This window comes from Carcharodon carcharias, chromosome 2 (genome assembly GCF_017639515.1).
Source record: "Carcharodon carcharias isolate sCarCar2 chromosome 2, sCarCar2.pri, whole genome shotgun sequence".
NCBI classification, from domain to species: Eukaryota; Metazoa; Chordata; class Chondrichthyes; order Lamniformes; family Lamnidae; genus Carcharodon; species Carcharodon carcharias.
In genome coordinates this window covers 156,441,683-156,457,676 of record NC_054468.1, presented here as the reverse complement: position 1 = coordinate 156,457,676, position 15,994 = coordinate 156,441,683, and the positions used below count along the sequence as shown (strand labels likewise).

At 42.0% G+C, this 15,994-nt stretch overlaps 1 protein-coding gene across 2 annotated transcripts in view; it reads left to right on the top strand.

The window, feature by feature from the left end:
- Window positions 1-15,994, top strand: part of arid1b (AT rich interactive domain 1B (SWI1-like)) — a 947,552-nt gene that overhangs the window by 909,920 nt on the left and 21,638 nt on the right. For both annotated transcript variants that reach the window (XM_041178734.1, XM_041178726.1), the window contains 3 exons: window positions 962-1,134; window positions 4,494-4,644; window positions 10,418-10,514. In XM_041178734.1, the coding sequence (XP_041034668.1) occupies window positions 962-1,134; window positions 4,494-4,644; window positions 10,418-10,514 (421 nt within the window). The remainder of the gene's footprint in view (window positions 1-961; window positions 1,135-4,493; window positions 4,645-10,417; window positions 10,515-15,994) is intronic.

Genomic DNA, 15,994 nt, shown 5'->3' with positions numbered 1-15,994 from the left:
AGAGTTTAGAAGAATGAGGGGTGATCTTATTGAAACATACAAGATTCTGAGGGGGCTTGACAAGGGTAGATGTTGAAAAGATGTTTCCACTAGTGGGGGAATCTCAAACTGGGGGACATGGTTACAGAATATGGGGACACTCATTTAAAACTGAAATGCGAAGGAATTTCTTCTCTCAGAGGGTAGTGAACGTCTGGAATTCTCTACCCCAGATGGTTGCGGAAGCTTGATCACTGAAAGTATTTAAAGAGGAGGGAGATAGATTATTGAAATATCAAGGAGTTGAAGGCTATGAGGAGCTGGCCGAAAGAGGAGTTGAGACCTGGGGCAGATCAGCCATGATCTTTTTGAATGGCAGGGCAGGGTTGAGGGGCCAAATGGCCTACTCCTGCTCCTATTTCTTATGTTATGTATTTGCTTTGGTTCTGTAACTCTTAATATTCTTGCCCAACAAAAATCTATTAATTTCAGTTTTGAAGTTTTCAATTGACCTAACCTATTCTGGTGAAGAGAGTTCCAGATTTTTGTTACCCTCTGAGTGAAAAAATGCCTCCTAAAATTATTCCTGAACCATCTACCTCTAACTTTAATGTAATGACCCTTCTTCTGGACTCTCTCACCATTAAGGAAATTGTTTCTGTCGATCAATTCCTTTAATTGTCTTAAGCACTTCACTTAAATCGTCCTTAAAAGAATACCAGCCTGGACCCTGTAACCTGTCCTCATAATTAGCCTCAGTGTCATCTGATGGATCTGTGCTGTACCTATCCAAACTGAATATAATCATCCTGAGGTGTGCTGCCCGAACTGAGTACAGCATTGTAAATGGGGTCAGAGCTTTATAGGTGATTTAAAACAATGGAAGTAAAAGCAATTTTTATTTTAACTTAATTTATTTGTCTGAAATCATTGATTTGTATCAGTTTATAATTATCAGCTCCTCTATTTTTAACCTGAACAGGAACAATGCAATCAGTGTGCAGGATCCCTTCTCAGATGTTAGTGACCCAGCTTTCCAGAAATGGGGTTCCATGACGCCGAATGCACCATACCAACCAAGTATGAATATGCCTGAAATGATGGGTCGAATACCATATGAGCCCAATAAGGATCCCTTTGGTGGTATGAGGAAAGGTAGTTTTTATTTTAATTCCTTTTCCAGCTTGCTCTTGATCTCGAGCACTTTCATAAATACAGCTATTGTTCTGTACATTGCACTTCAAAAAATAATTGCAATGTATATAAATATTCTCATGGTAATGCATTAGGGATTGAATAAGACCCTCCACATTTCCACAAATCAGTACGATGAGTGTTGTAGGGTGGTTGAGTTGGCTATTTGTAATAGAGTTGATCTGCGGACACTTCTTGAGTGGAAACATCAAGTTTATTTACAATATACTCAGCAGCAACTACACGTGTATTTTCAACTCCAACTTTATCTCTGCACTGATCATGGAGGTAGCCTGCTCTACTCTCCTGTTGGTTACTACAGATCATGTGATCTTCCCTAACAAGCATTATTCTTTAAGATACATTACACACTAAATAAAACCAAAATTACTACATTTCTCCCCCTTTAACTCGGCTATACATATTATATTTACAAGTACATATTTTTCAAGATAACATAATATTTACACTGGGCAAGGTATTTACAAGTTCAGTCTTTCAGGTGGTTTCCTGATACGTGTGGAACGTTGCAGCTCCACAACTTCAGGTTCTTTGGCAGGAACCTCCATTTCCAGAGTTACCTGAACATCATGTGCTTCGGTGGGCACTTACAGTTCTGTATCCTCACCTCTTACAGAAACATCAAACATGTCAGTCCTGGGTTGAATATCCTCAACAGGAAACGCAGACCCGGTCATGATCACTAGTGGAAACATATCTTGATGATTTGTCTCTCTCTTCCTTAAATGGTCCACATATTTATGCATAAACCAGTCTTCCACCTCTATATGGTAAGATAGAGGTCCAGTCACTGCACTTACTTCACCTGGTAACCACTTTGGTCCTTCCCCGAAGTTTTTCATGTGTAACGGCTCTCCCACAGAAAATTTCCTCTCACAACTATTGCAGTTGTGTCTATCTTTCTGGCTTCCCTACTTCCTTTCCACCTTCCCCTCTAAATTCAGCATTAATAAGCTCAATCTCATCCTGAGACAGCATTTCAACAATAACTCTGCAGGTGTGGCACCTGTCGTTTTATGAGGGGTAGTCCTGCAATGAAAAGAAAGCATGCTAGCTTGGTTGCCAAGGAATTGCCAGTTAGCTTTCTCATGCCTGTCTTGAACGTTTGAACCGCCCTTTCATCCAGTCTGTTTGAGGAAGGGTGGCACGGTGTAGTTTTCACATAAGCGATACCATTAAGGCTAATAAACCATTGAAACTTAGCACCCGTAAATGCCGTGCCATTATCGGAAACGACTACTTCTGGTAGTCCACGAATGGCAAAACTCGCTCATCGTTTCTCAATTGTAGCGCCTGACATTCGTGACTTCACCTCATATATGTCCAACCACTTTGAATGGGCATCGACAATGAGTAGAAACATTGTTCCCAGGAAAGGCCAGCGTAGTCAATGTGTAACCGCACCCAGGGTCTACCTGGCCACTCCCACGGGTGTAATGGAGCTGTCAATGGCAACTTTTGCAGTTGCTGACATTGCACAGAGTGCTTTGGAGGAACTACCACTCATGCATCCCACAATAGGATGCCGTCCTGCCTGGTTATTTCATGTCTCTGTTGAAGTACGATTTCATTTCATCAGATACGGGCTCCTGGGACCAACTGTGCAGCACTTGTTCCCATACTTGAGATAGGACTAGGACCCGATTTGTCCAGTCTCTGATCTGTCAAGCACATACCGGCGAGGAATCTAAGAAGTTTAACAGTAAGACAAGTTCCTGTGGAACTGAGATATGCTCATCGTTTTCTTGTAAAGGCAAATGACTAAGGGCTTAGGCATTTGTGGTTTGAATGCCAGGCCTATGTATGTAAGTGTATTCATATGCTGCCAGAATTAAGGCCTGATTAGTATTTCTGTGTCGTCTTTCTACGTGCCTTCTTTCTAGCGCAGACTTTAATCTCACCCGCCTTTTTGACTTCACTGTCGGTCAGGCTTCTCTCAGATGCAAGCTCAACTTGTCTGAGCTCAATGGCTGAGTCTCCCAAAATTTCATTATCAGTCTGCTCCTTGGAAAGTTCTATGACTTTTGCTTCCAAAGCCTCTGGCTTCATTTAACTGATTCCTCAGCTCTTTCATTTTGCGCATCCTGTATTGCTTGTGAATCCCTTACAGCACTTTCCATGGCCAGCGTTATCTCTAGCGCCTTCTTGAAATCCAGATTTACTTCAGACAATAATCTTTTCTGAATAGTGTCCACTTTTACACCACATATGAAACAATCTCTGAACATGTCATTCAGAGTTGCACTGAATTCTCAATATTCCATTAGCTGCTTCAAATTTACCAAAAAGCATGCAATTGTCTCATCTGAGGCTCTATTTCGCAAATTAAACCTGAACCTCTGCATCATGACTGAGGGCTTGGGTCGAAAATGTCCCTTCACGAGGTCTACCAATTCATCAAAATTCTTCAAATCCGGGGCACTGAGTGCCGTCAGACTGCGAATCAAACTGTAGGTTTTGCTCCCACAAATACTCAGGAGGATCGTTCACCTCCTCTCTTCCCTGCAATCTTGATTGCTTGAAAAAAGAATATGAGGCGTTCTATGTATTGAGGCCAATCATCTGTGGCTGGTTCAAAAGGATCAATTCTCCCAAATTGTGGCATTTTGAGAGAGGATAACTTCTTCAATTATAACATAGCTTGCTACTTACAATCACTGGGTGAGGTACAGTGCCGATTTCTTTCTAAGTTGATTTCTTCTGTTCAGTCCTGTTTTATCCTCATCACCAGTTTGTTGTAGGGTGGCCAAGTTGCCTTATTTGTAATAGAGTTGATCTGCCGACACTTCTTGAGTGGAAACAGTAAGTCTATTTACAATATGCTCATCAGCAACTACACATGTGCTTTCAACTCCACCTCTATCTCTACAATGACTGCGGAGGTAGCCCACAATACTCCCCTATTGGTTACTACAGATCATGTGATCTTCCCTAACAAGTATTATTCTTAAAGGTACATTACACACAAAATAAAACCAAAACTACTACAATGAGACAAGTGAAATCTATTGCTTCGTATTCCTGGGTGAAGTGTATCCTATACAATTTAAGGTCAAAAACCACAAATGAACTCATTTAAGCTGCTGTAGTAATCAACATAATCATGACTTGAAAAGATAACAATTCTGCCTGTTCTGAAACTTCTATGTATAAGATATCTATTTACTGTATATGGGATATGTAGAGACAAGTTAATGGAGATAGTTTATAGTCAATTTTACTTTAGCAATGTTCAAAATAATTTAGTACTTCTGCCATAATGAACTGTTTTTAAACTAACTTGACCTATTTCACCATAGTGCCTGGAAGTAATGACCCTTTTATGCCTCCTGGAGTAATGCCTAACAGTGGGATCCAGGATCTGTACAATCGTACTCCATCAGGAGGAATGGCTAACTTGAGTATGGGTCAGCGGCAGCAGTATGCTTACGGATCTGGCTATGAGAGAAGGTGATGAATTTTTAATCAAAAATAATAATGAATTTTTCTTCTTTGTCAAGGTGAGCTATGCCAGAACTAGGAATGAAACATCTTTTTGTTCCTAGTGTAAGCAACAGGAATTCTCTTTTTTAAAAATTCATTCTCTTGATATGCACGTCACTGGCAAGACCAACATTTATCGCTCTCCCTATTTGATATGAGAACCTGGTGGTGGGCTTTCTTCTTGAACCACTGCAGCCTGTATTGTGAAGGTGCTCCCACAATGCTATTGATAAGGGATTTCCAGGATTTGAACCCAGCAATGATGAGGCAACAGCAATATATGTTCAATTCAGGATGGTGTGTGTGCACAGAGTTCAATTCAGGATAGTGTGTGTGCACAGAGTTTGGAGGTGTTGATGATCCCATGTATCTATTACTCCTGAGAGGCTCTGTTGAAGAATTCTTGATGAGTTGTAGATAATGCATGTTACATCCACAGTAGGGCTTGGCCTAAATAGCCAAGTGGTTATGGTACTGGGTTTGTAACCCCAAGATCAAGAGTTCAAATCTCACAATGGCAAACTATGAAACAATGTAACTTCATCTGAAACAGATGGAAACAGGTTTACTCAAAAGAGTATCAAGAGTTCAAATCTCACAATGGCAAACTATGAAACAATGTAACTTCATCTGAAACAGATGGAAACGGGTTTGTACTCGAAAGAGTTACATCCACAGTATACCAGTGGTGGAGCAGCTGGGTGTTTGGCTAATTGATGAAGCATTGATGAAGCAGACTTCAATTGTTGTTGCAGCTGCATACATTCAGGCCAGTGGAAAGTATTTTCATATGCATTGTAGGTGATGGAGGGAGTGTGCAAAATCAGGGGGTGAGCTGCAGAATACCCAGCCTCTCATCTGCTTTAGTAGCCAAGTAATTTTTGTGACTGGCCCTGTTCAGTTTTTGGTCAATAACGATCCCAAGATATTGCTGATGGGGGTTCAGTGATGCTAATGCCATTGAAAGTCATCAGAGGTGTTCGGAGATGGCCATTGCCCAACACTTGTGTGGTGTGATTAACTAGACACTTGTTACTTATCAGCCCAAGTCTGGATGTTGCCCAAGCCTTGCTGCATGAGAGCATTTTATCTGAGACATTCTGAGTAGAACTGAAGACTACAAATCAGCAAACAGACCCAATTCTTATCTTATGAGAAGGCTAGATCATTGATGAAGCAGCTGACCATAGTTAGACCTAAGATACTACCCTGAGGAACTCTGATAGCAGTACACTAGGGCTGAGATGATTGGTCGTCAGCAATACAACCAACTTCATTTGTGTCAGGTCTGACCCCAGTCACTAGAGAGAATTTCACCCGATCCCACTGACCAGTTTTTTAGGCTTTTTAAGTGTGGATGTTCACTGATGATTGCACAATTGTTCAGCACCATTTGTGACTCCTCGGATATTGAAGCAGTCCGTATCCAACTGCAGTAAGACCTGGAAAATATCCAGGCTTGGGCTGACAAGTGGGAAGTAACATTCATGCTACATAAGTGCCAAGGCAATGACCACCTCCAACGAGAGAGAATCTAGCCATCGCCCCTGGACATTCAAAGGCATTACCATTGCTGAATCTTCCACTATCAACGTCCTGGGGGTTACTGTTGACCAGAAACAGAACTGGAGTAGCCATGTAAATACTGTGGCTACAAGAGCAGGTCAGAGGCTAGGGTCCTGCGGCGAGCAACTCGTATCATGACTCCCCAAAGCCTGTCCACCATCAACAAGGCACAAGTCAGGAGTGTGATGGAATACTCTCCACTTGCTTGGATGACTGCAGCTCCAACAACATTCAAGAAGCCTGATATCATCTAGGACAAAGCAGCCCACTAGATTGGCACCCTATCCACAAACATTCACTCCCTCCACCACGACACACAGTGGCAGCAGTGTGTATGATCTACAAGATGGTGGGAACTTACCAATCCTCCTTAGACAGCACCTTCGAAATCCATGACCGATACCATCTAGAAGGACTAGGGCAGCAGACACATGGGAACACACCCACCTGCAAGCTCCCCTCCAAGCCACTCACCATCCTGGCTTGGAAATATATCGTAGTTCCTTCAGTGTTGCTGGGACAAAATCCTGGAACTCCATCCCTAACAGCACTGTGGGTGTATCTACACCCACATCGACTGCAGTGGTTCAAGAAGGCAGCTCACCACCACCTTCGCAAGGGCAATTAGGGGTGGGCAATAAATGCTGGCCCAGCAAGTGATGCCCACATCCCACAAATGAATTAAAAACCTTATTTCTGGAATTTATTCCTTCTGTCCTTTGATCAAGGCTGTGATGATATCAGGAGCCAGTGGTTATAATGGAACCCAAAGTTAACACCAGTAAGCAGGTTATTTGAAGTGAGTGCCACTTGATAACACTGTCGTTGACATCTTCCATCACTCTGCTGATGAAGTAGTTAGATATGGCAGGAACTGGCTGGTTGGATTTGTCCTGCTCTTTGAGGATAAGACATACCTGGCCAATTTTTCCATTGCCATGTAACTGTAATGAACATGTTTGATAAAGCTTCTAGCATTGTTCCGAAATACAGATCTTCAGTACAAATGGGATATTTTCAAAGCCAATAGCTTTTGCTGTGTCCAGTGCATTTAGCTGCTTCTTGATGCCACATGGCATGAATCAAATTGGCTAAAGAATGGCACCTGTGATGGTAGGGACCACAGGAGGTGGAAGAGAAGGATCATCCACTCAGCACTTCTGGCAGAAGATGGCTGCAAACCCTTTTGCACACATGCTGAGCTCCACCATGGATAAAATTGGAGAAGGCCATGCAACCTTCTCCTGTTAGTTGTCTAATTTTCCACCTCCATTCACAGCTGGATGATGTAAGGCCGCAGAGTTTTAACCTGATCCATTGGCTGCTGGCTCATTTAGCTTTGTGTGTAGCTTGCTGTTTTTGCTGTTTAGCATGCATGATGATATGGTAGAGCCAGGTACTTGTGATTTAAACCCAGTCTCAAGAGCACCAGCTATTACAACAGGCTAAACTTTTCCATTTACCAGATTATTAAGCTTCCTGATGTGAATGAAACCTCTAATTTGTGTTGAATTGCAGGCTATTCTTTTCATGTGAACCCTCATGCATTAGGTAGTTTTGAATTTCACAAGTACATTTCATGTATTGCCCTTACAGCTGATGGACAAAGAAGATTATATTCCATTGATGTGGGCTGGATTTGGACCCATGTGCCAGACTAAAAGAATATGTCCTAACCCCCTGCACTACATAAGTCCCTTCTACAGTTGATTGTCTTTGATAGTAATTGTGTTTGTTAGAGACACTGACCGCTCTTACCTCATTTTGATGATTAAATAGTATGTGTTTAAGTAGCTTGGTGTCTACCTGGTCCCAGTGCCTGTTGTCAGTGCCATGATCACTGAGTCTAGGTGTTAGTTTTCTTTCTTGTTGATTATCTCTTCTGTAATTTGTTATTTTGTACTTTTTTTCACCCGTCATACTGCAAAAATTGTTCCTCCTTAATTTCAGTTTTCTCCTTGGTGACATTGCCCCAAAATATTCAATACTGTCGTGTTGCGGCAAAAAAAATTGTTTCAGGGTACTGCTGTCATAGACTTTTGTTCATGGTATTGCTATGGATGTGGCAGTTTCTGTAGTAAATGAAATAGTATATGTTCCAAGGAATAAAATATTAGTGATATCTACCACTTCATCACAGTGATGCAGGAACATCTGGGGTTCCACAAATCTCAGACTCAATGACTTTCCACCCTGCCTGCCTACACTCCACTCCCAAATCTCATCATGTGTGTCACTTCCAGGCCTAGCTTTATTTTTCCTTCTTTCACAAATCAAATACCCAGCCCTGCTACCTATGTATCCTAAAATTCAATCCAGAATATACCTTTGTTCTATGTTTCAGAATTAACTTCTGCCCAAGCCAGCTTCTTCCTATGTTTGATTAGTTCTTAATTAGCTTTTGAGTAATACTACAGGAGATCTCCTAGTATTTCAGTGTTTGTCACCATGAAGGGCTGTGACTTTCTTTACAGAAAACTCATAAGAGGTGAGAAGAAAGGAGGCAATGAGAAACACCCAGAGCTTCTGTGAAGGGTTTTGAGGTGTTTTTCTATGTTAAAGAAACTTTATAAATGCAAGCTAATGCAATTGAGAAAGTATCAGAGGTGTACAGAGTAAGAAAAGGAGTCAGACTGATAGAAAAATGGAAGAGCCTTAGAGACAGAGGGAGTCCAAGAATTGAAGGCTGGAAGTTGAACGGGCTCAGTTTATAAGATTTGTTTAATGGATGTGTGTTGGTTGAATGCTGTGAGCACAGTATCGCAGAAACAATTAAGATTATATTCCTTAAAATAGAATTTGTTCTGTAACTTATTACTTTTTACATGGACCAGTAACAGAGAATCTCCCACTTGGTACGCTGTAACTGTAAAACAGGAATCAGGAAAAATATCATCTGTTTTTTTTCTCTCTAGGCCTGAACATGGGATGGGTCCTGAAGGCAGTTTGGGGCCTCCAGGAAGTCAGTCTAACATGATGCCATCAAACAGTGACCCAAGCATGTACTCACCAAACCGCTACCCTGCACAACAAAGGTAAATTTTAACAAATGTGGTTTTTTGGCATTAATTCAGTTGATTATTAAAACATCTGTGACATTTTTTTTTGATTCTTCTATCTCTAATCTGAATTTTAGTAAGTAGACAAATCAGCTGATCCAACTCCACAATATCTTGTGGTATAGGAAACGAATAGCAGTATGCAGTCTTTTCAGTGTTGCTGAGTATTTTCACAAACTGTCATTATTTTCCAATCCCACCACCCCCAAGAGAAAGCTTGCCAGCCAGCTTTTCTATGTTAAAGGAACTGTATAAATGCAAAGTATCAGAGGTGTACAGACTAAGAAAAGGAGTCAGACTCTAAGGCAAGAGCCTTAAAGCTATAGACCAGCACTGTTGCTGGAGTGTCTGTTTGACCCATCCATTCTGAAAGTTTTTGAAGTTTGCACAAAGCACTTCTTTCACCCACACTAAATGTTTTAATTTGGTGACAATGCTTTGAAACTCTCAGCTCCTTTTAACTACATGCACATGCTGCTTAGAATGGCCCAGTGTATTAGTGATCACAAGATAAGAATTTTGTACCAGATCTGTTATGCTAAAACATTTGGTGTTAATTGGATAAAAGCAAAAAACTGCGGATGCTGGAAATCCAAAACAAAAATACCTAGAAAAACTCAGCAGGTCTGGCAGCATCTGCAGAGAGGAACACAGTTAACATTTCTAGTCCGTATGACTCTTCAACAGAACTAAGTAAAAATAGAAGAGAGGTGAAATATAAGCTGGTTTAGTTGGGTGTTGGGGGAGGGGGGGGGCGGTGGAACCGGTAGAGACAGTTAATTGAGGTGTTTATGCTGCATCAACAGTTCATCAAGTTGGCTGACTGCTGATTTGAATTGTCTTTATCCAAGTACTTATTTTATCTACTAACTGACAAGTATAAATAGTATTTTCAATTTACTATGAATTTTACTAAGTAAAAATGGCAGTAATTATATTAGAATTTGCCTCCATTAAGCTAGAACTATTACCTTACCTGAAATTATGGATAGCAAGCTTTTAGTTAAAATTATGGATGACAATTTTTATTTTGCAGTCAAATTAAATTTATCAACTAGGAACAGCACCTTTTTCCCAACTTGAGAAGAATTCTGTGTTAAACATTTCTGTTGCAGGCACGATCCTTATGGTCAACAGTACCCAGGGCAAGGTCCCCCTTCAGGACAGACAGCATATGGAAGCCATCAGGCTGGAATGTTTGCACAGCAACAGGTGAAGTTACCACAGTTGCACAAAACAAAAATAAAAGCATGAAGTTCATATTTAAAATAAATTAAATTATTTTGAGCCATTATTAATTTCCTTTTTTAGTATTTTTTTTATTTGCTCATGGGATGTGGGCATTGCTGGCTAGCATTTATTGCCCATCCCTAATTGCCCTTGAGGTGGTGATGGTGAGCTGCCTTTTTGAACCGCTACAGTCCATGTGGTGTAGGTACACCCACAGTGCCATTAGAGAAGGCATTCCAGGATTTTGACCCAGCGACAGCGAAGATACGGCGATATATTTCCAAGTCAGGATGGTGAGTGGCTTGGAGGGGAACTTGCAGGTAGTGGTGTTCCCATGTGTCCGTTGTCCTTGCCTTCTAGATGGTGGTGGTTGTGGGTTTGGAAGATGCTGTCTAAGGGGGCTTGGTGAGTTCCTGCAGTGTATCTTGTAGATGGTACACACTGCTGCCACAATGTGTCAGTGGTGGAGTGAATGAATGTTTGTCGACGGGGTGCAGTGGCATGTTTGTGGATGGGGTATGGTGGCATAGTGGTATTGTCAATAGATTAGTATTCCAGAGACCCAGGATAATGGTCTGTGTTTGAATCCCACCATGACAGATGGTGAAATTTGAATTCAATAAAAATCTGGAACTAAAAGTCTGATGATGACCACAAAACCATTGTGCATTGTTGTAAAAACCTATCTGGTTCACTAATGTCCTTTATGTCTTTACCCGGTCTGGCCCACGTGTGACTTCATACCCATAGCAATGTGGTTGACTCTTGACTGCCTTCTGAACAAGAGCAATTATGGATGGGCAATACGCCCACATCCAATGAACAAATGAAAAATAATTGAGTGGGTTGTTTTGTCCTGGATAGTGTCAAGCTTCTTGTGTGTTGTTGGAGCTGCAGTAATCCAGGCAAGTGGAGAATATTCCATCACACCCGACTTGTGTCTGGTAGATGGTGGACAGACTTTGGGGAGTCAGGTGGTGAGTTAATTGCCGCAGGACCCCTAGCCTCTGACCTGTCATTCTAGCCACAGCATTTATATGGCTACTCCGGTTCAGTTTCTGGTCAATGGTAACCCCCAGTTTGTTGATAGTGAGGGATTCAGCGATGGTAATGTCATTGACTGTCAAGGGGTGATGGCTAGGTTCTCTCATGTTGGAGGTCATTGCCTGGCACTTAAGTGGTGTAAATGTTAATTGCCACTTAGCCCAATCCTGGTCTTGCTGCATTTGAACATGGGCTGCTTCAGTATCTGAGGAGCCAAGAATGGTGCTGAACATTGTGCAATCATCACCCCACTTCTGACCTTATGATGGAAGGAAGGTCATTGATGAAACAGCTGAAGACGGCTGGCCTTAGGACACTACCCTGAGGAACTCCTGCAGTAATGTCCTGAAACTGAGATGATTAACCTCCATCAACCACAACCATCTTCCTTTGTGCTAGGTATGACTCCAACCAGTGGAGAGTTTTCCCCTGATTCCAATTAATTCCAGTTTTGCTAGGACTCCTTGATGCTACACTTGGTCAAATGTTGCCTTGGTCAAGGGCAGTCAGTCTCACCTCACCTCTGGAGCAGCTCTTTTGTCCATGTTTGAACCAAGGCTGTAATGAGGTCAGCAGCTGAGTGGCCCTGGCAGAACCCAAAGTGAGCAGCAGTGAGCAGGTTATTGCTAAGAAATTGCTGCTTGATAGCACTGTTGATGACCCCTTCCAAGACTTCACTGATGATCAAGTGAAGACTGATGGGGGCAGTAATTGGCCGTGTTGGATTTGTCCTGCTTTTTGTGTTCAGGACATAACCTGGGCAATTTTTCACATAGCCAGGTAGATGCCAGTGTTGTAGCTCTGCTGAAACAGCTTGGCTAATGGCATTGCAAGTTCTGGAGCACAAGTCTTCAATACTATTTTGGAATATTGTCAGGGCCCATAGCCTTTGCAGTATCCAGTGCCTTCAGCCGTTTCTTGATATCACTTGGAGTGAATCACATTGGCTGAAGACTAACATTTGGGATGGGGGGACCAACGGAGGAGGCCGAGATGGATCATCCACTTGGCATTTCTGGCTGATGATTGTTGCAAATGATTCACTTTATCTTTTGCATTGATGTGCTGGACTCCCCCATCGTTGAGGATGGGGATATTTGTGGAGCTGCCTTCACCAATGAGCTGCTTAATTGTCCACCACCATTCATGACGATGTGACAGAACTGCAGAGCTTACTCTGATCTGTTGGCTGTGGAATTGCTTAGCTCTATCACTTGCCGCTTATGCTGTTTGGCATGCAACTAGTCCTGTGTTACAGCTTCATCAGGCTGACACCTTGTTTTTAGGTACGCCTGGCATGCCTCCCCCGCACTCTTCATTGAACCAGGGTTGATTTCCTGGCTTGGTGGTAATGGTAGAGTGGGGGATATGCCAGGCCTGGAGGTTACAGGTTGTGGTTGAATACAATTCTGCAGCTGCTGCTGGCCCACAACACCTTAATAATATCAAATTGCATAATATTTGTGTGTTATAAAAGCTGTCTCTTCACAAAAAACAGTTCCTCCTAACTAAATTACCCCTAAGATATGAATGATCTTTTATAGAATTACAATAGAGTAATTATGGTACAGAGGAAGCCATTCAGCCCATGGTTTTCGGTGGGGCACTTCAGTCAGTCCCATTGCCCCACTCTATCCCCGTAGCCCTGCAAATTTATTTCCCTAAAGTGCCAATCTAATTTCCTTTGAAATCATTGATCATGTTCATTACCTCCACCCTTGGAGGCAGCGAGTTCCAGGTCATTACCATTCACTCCATAAAAATGTTCTTCCTCCCATCTCCATGGTATCTCTTGCCCAAAATCTTAAATTTGTGTTCCCTAGTCCTTGCACTATCAGCTAATCATTGAATTGTAATGATACAGAAGGAGGCCATTTGGCCTGTTATGTATGTGCTGGCTCTCTGTAAGAGCTAGTCAGCTCGTCTCAATTCCCTGCTTTTTCCCCATAGTCTTGCAATTTTTTTCTCTTCAGACAATTATCCAATTTCCTTTTGAAAGTCATGATTGAATCTGCCATTACCACACTCTCAGGCAGTGCATTCCAGATGCTAATCATTCAATGCCTGAACAAGTTACTCCTCATGTCAGTTCTGGTTCTTTTGCACTCAGTCTAAATCAGTGTCCTTTGGTTCTCAATCATTCTGCCATTGGGAACAGTTTCTCCCTATCAATTCTACCCAGACCTCTCATGATTGTGAGTAAGTCAAATAAATCTCCTCTCAACCTTCTCTTCCTTCAAGAGAACAGGCCTGCTTTGTTAATCTGTCCTCATAATTGAAGTCTCTCATCCCTGGAACCATTCTCTTTTATCTTTTTTGCATCCTCTCTATTGCCTTCACTTCCTTCCTAAAGTGTGGTGCCTTAATGGGAACAGCTTTTTTTTATATACCTTATCTAAACCTGTCAATCTTATAAACCTTTATCTCCTTTGCTTACAAAAACACAAGAAATGCTCTGCTATTCAGTACGATCATGGCTGATCTTTGGGTTCAACTCCATTTTCCTGCCTGCTCCCCATATCCCTTAATCCCCTGAGAGACCAAAAAGCTGCCTATCCCAGCTTTAAACGTATTCAACGATGAACCATCCACAATCTTCTGGGGTAGAGAATTCCAAAGATTCATAACCTTTTGAGTGAAGAAATTTCTCCAGTGAAGAAATAGACAAGTTGCAAAAAAATGTTTTGGATTGGGGGAGAGCGGATTTTAGTAAGCTAAGGCAGGATCTGGCCAGGGTAGACAGCTACTTGTGGAGAAATCTACGGAGGAACAGTGGTGGGGCGTTCAAAAAGGAAATGGGAAGGGTACAGGCTCAACATGTTCCCTCTAGGGTGATTGGAAGGAGTAACAAGCCCAGAGAACCATGGATGACCAGAGATATTCAGGATATGATGAGAAGGAAAAGAGAGGCTTTTAGCAGGTACAAGGGAAGCAAGTCAGCAGAGGCATTAGTGGAGTACAGAAAATGCAGGGTGGAGCTTAATAAAGCAATTAAGAGAAAGCTCTGGTAGAAGTAGGGAAAATCCCAAGATATTCTGTAAGTATATCAATGGGAAGAGGATAACCAGGGAAAGAGTAGGGCCCATTAGGGACCAAGAGGGCAATCTCTGGGTGGAGCCAGAGGACATCGCTAGAGTGTTGAACGAATACTTCATATCCGTCTTCACCCAAGAGAATGAGGATGAAGGTATGGAACTCGGGGAGAGAGACTGCGAGGTTCTTAAGCAAATTGATATAGAGAGTGACGAGGTATTGACTTAAAAGTGGACAAATCTCCAGGTCCAGATGAGTTGTGTCCCAGACTGCTGAGGGAGGCAAGAGAGGAGATCACAGGGGCTCTGACTCAAATTTTTAATTCCTCTCTGGTGCCAGAGGACTGGAGAACAGCTAATGTGGTTCCGCTATTTAAGAAGGGTTGTAGAGATAAGCCAGGGAACTACAGGCCAGTGAGTCTCATGTCAGTGGTAGGGAAACTATTGGAGAAAATTCTGAAGGAGTGAATCTATCTCCACTTGGAGAGGTAAGGTTTGTTCCAAGGAAAACAACCCCAGCTTCTCTAACCTGATCTTGTATCTAAAATCCCTCATCCCTGGAATCATTCTGGTAAATCTCCTCTGCACCTTTTCAAGGACCCTCACATCCTTCCTAAAGTGTGGTGATTAGAACTGGATGCAATTCTCTAGTTGAGACCAAACAAGAGGTGTATAAAGATTCAGCGTAACTTAACTGCTTTTGCACTCGATGCCTCTATTTATGATGCCCAAGATCTCATATGCTTTATTAACTACTGGTTCAATATGTTCTCCTACTTTCAAAGGTCTATGTACATGAACCCCCTAGGCCCCTCCGTTCCTCTTTAGGTAACAAAATGATTCTCCTTATGGGGGAGGGAATGTTTATGGAAATCACTATCTATAAAAAGCCAAATTTCTCACATGCACAAAAAAACGCATCATATTGGATCCCTTTTGTATTACATGATATCACTGATGGATAGTTGTACCAGAGTAGATCGTTTGAGTACCATGAAGGCCATAATATTCACGTGGAACTGCTGTGGAAACAATTGAACACAGAAAACCAAGCATGTTTTCTTTGTGTCGGGCAGTTCTGTATTGGAAATTACCACATGCTCAGAGAAGTCACTCCTGGAACAAGTCCCCAAAACTCATCATCAGGGTAACATAGCAATGATCAGACTCCATCTGAAACTAGTGAATCTTGTAAACCTTATCATCTATCCACCCTTAATGGGAATGTGGAATTTTAAATCAAAAGTCCTCTCTCTAACTTTCTTCCCCTTTTCATTTGATTATTAACTTGAATGATGGGGCAATGGGACTGATTGGATTGCTCTACTGAGCCAGCATGTACATGATGGGATGAATGCCCTCCTGTGCTGTAATGATTCTATGACT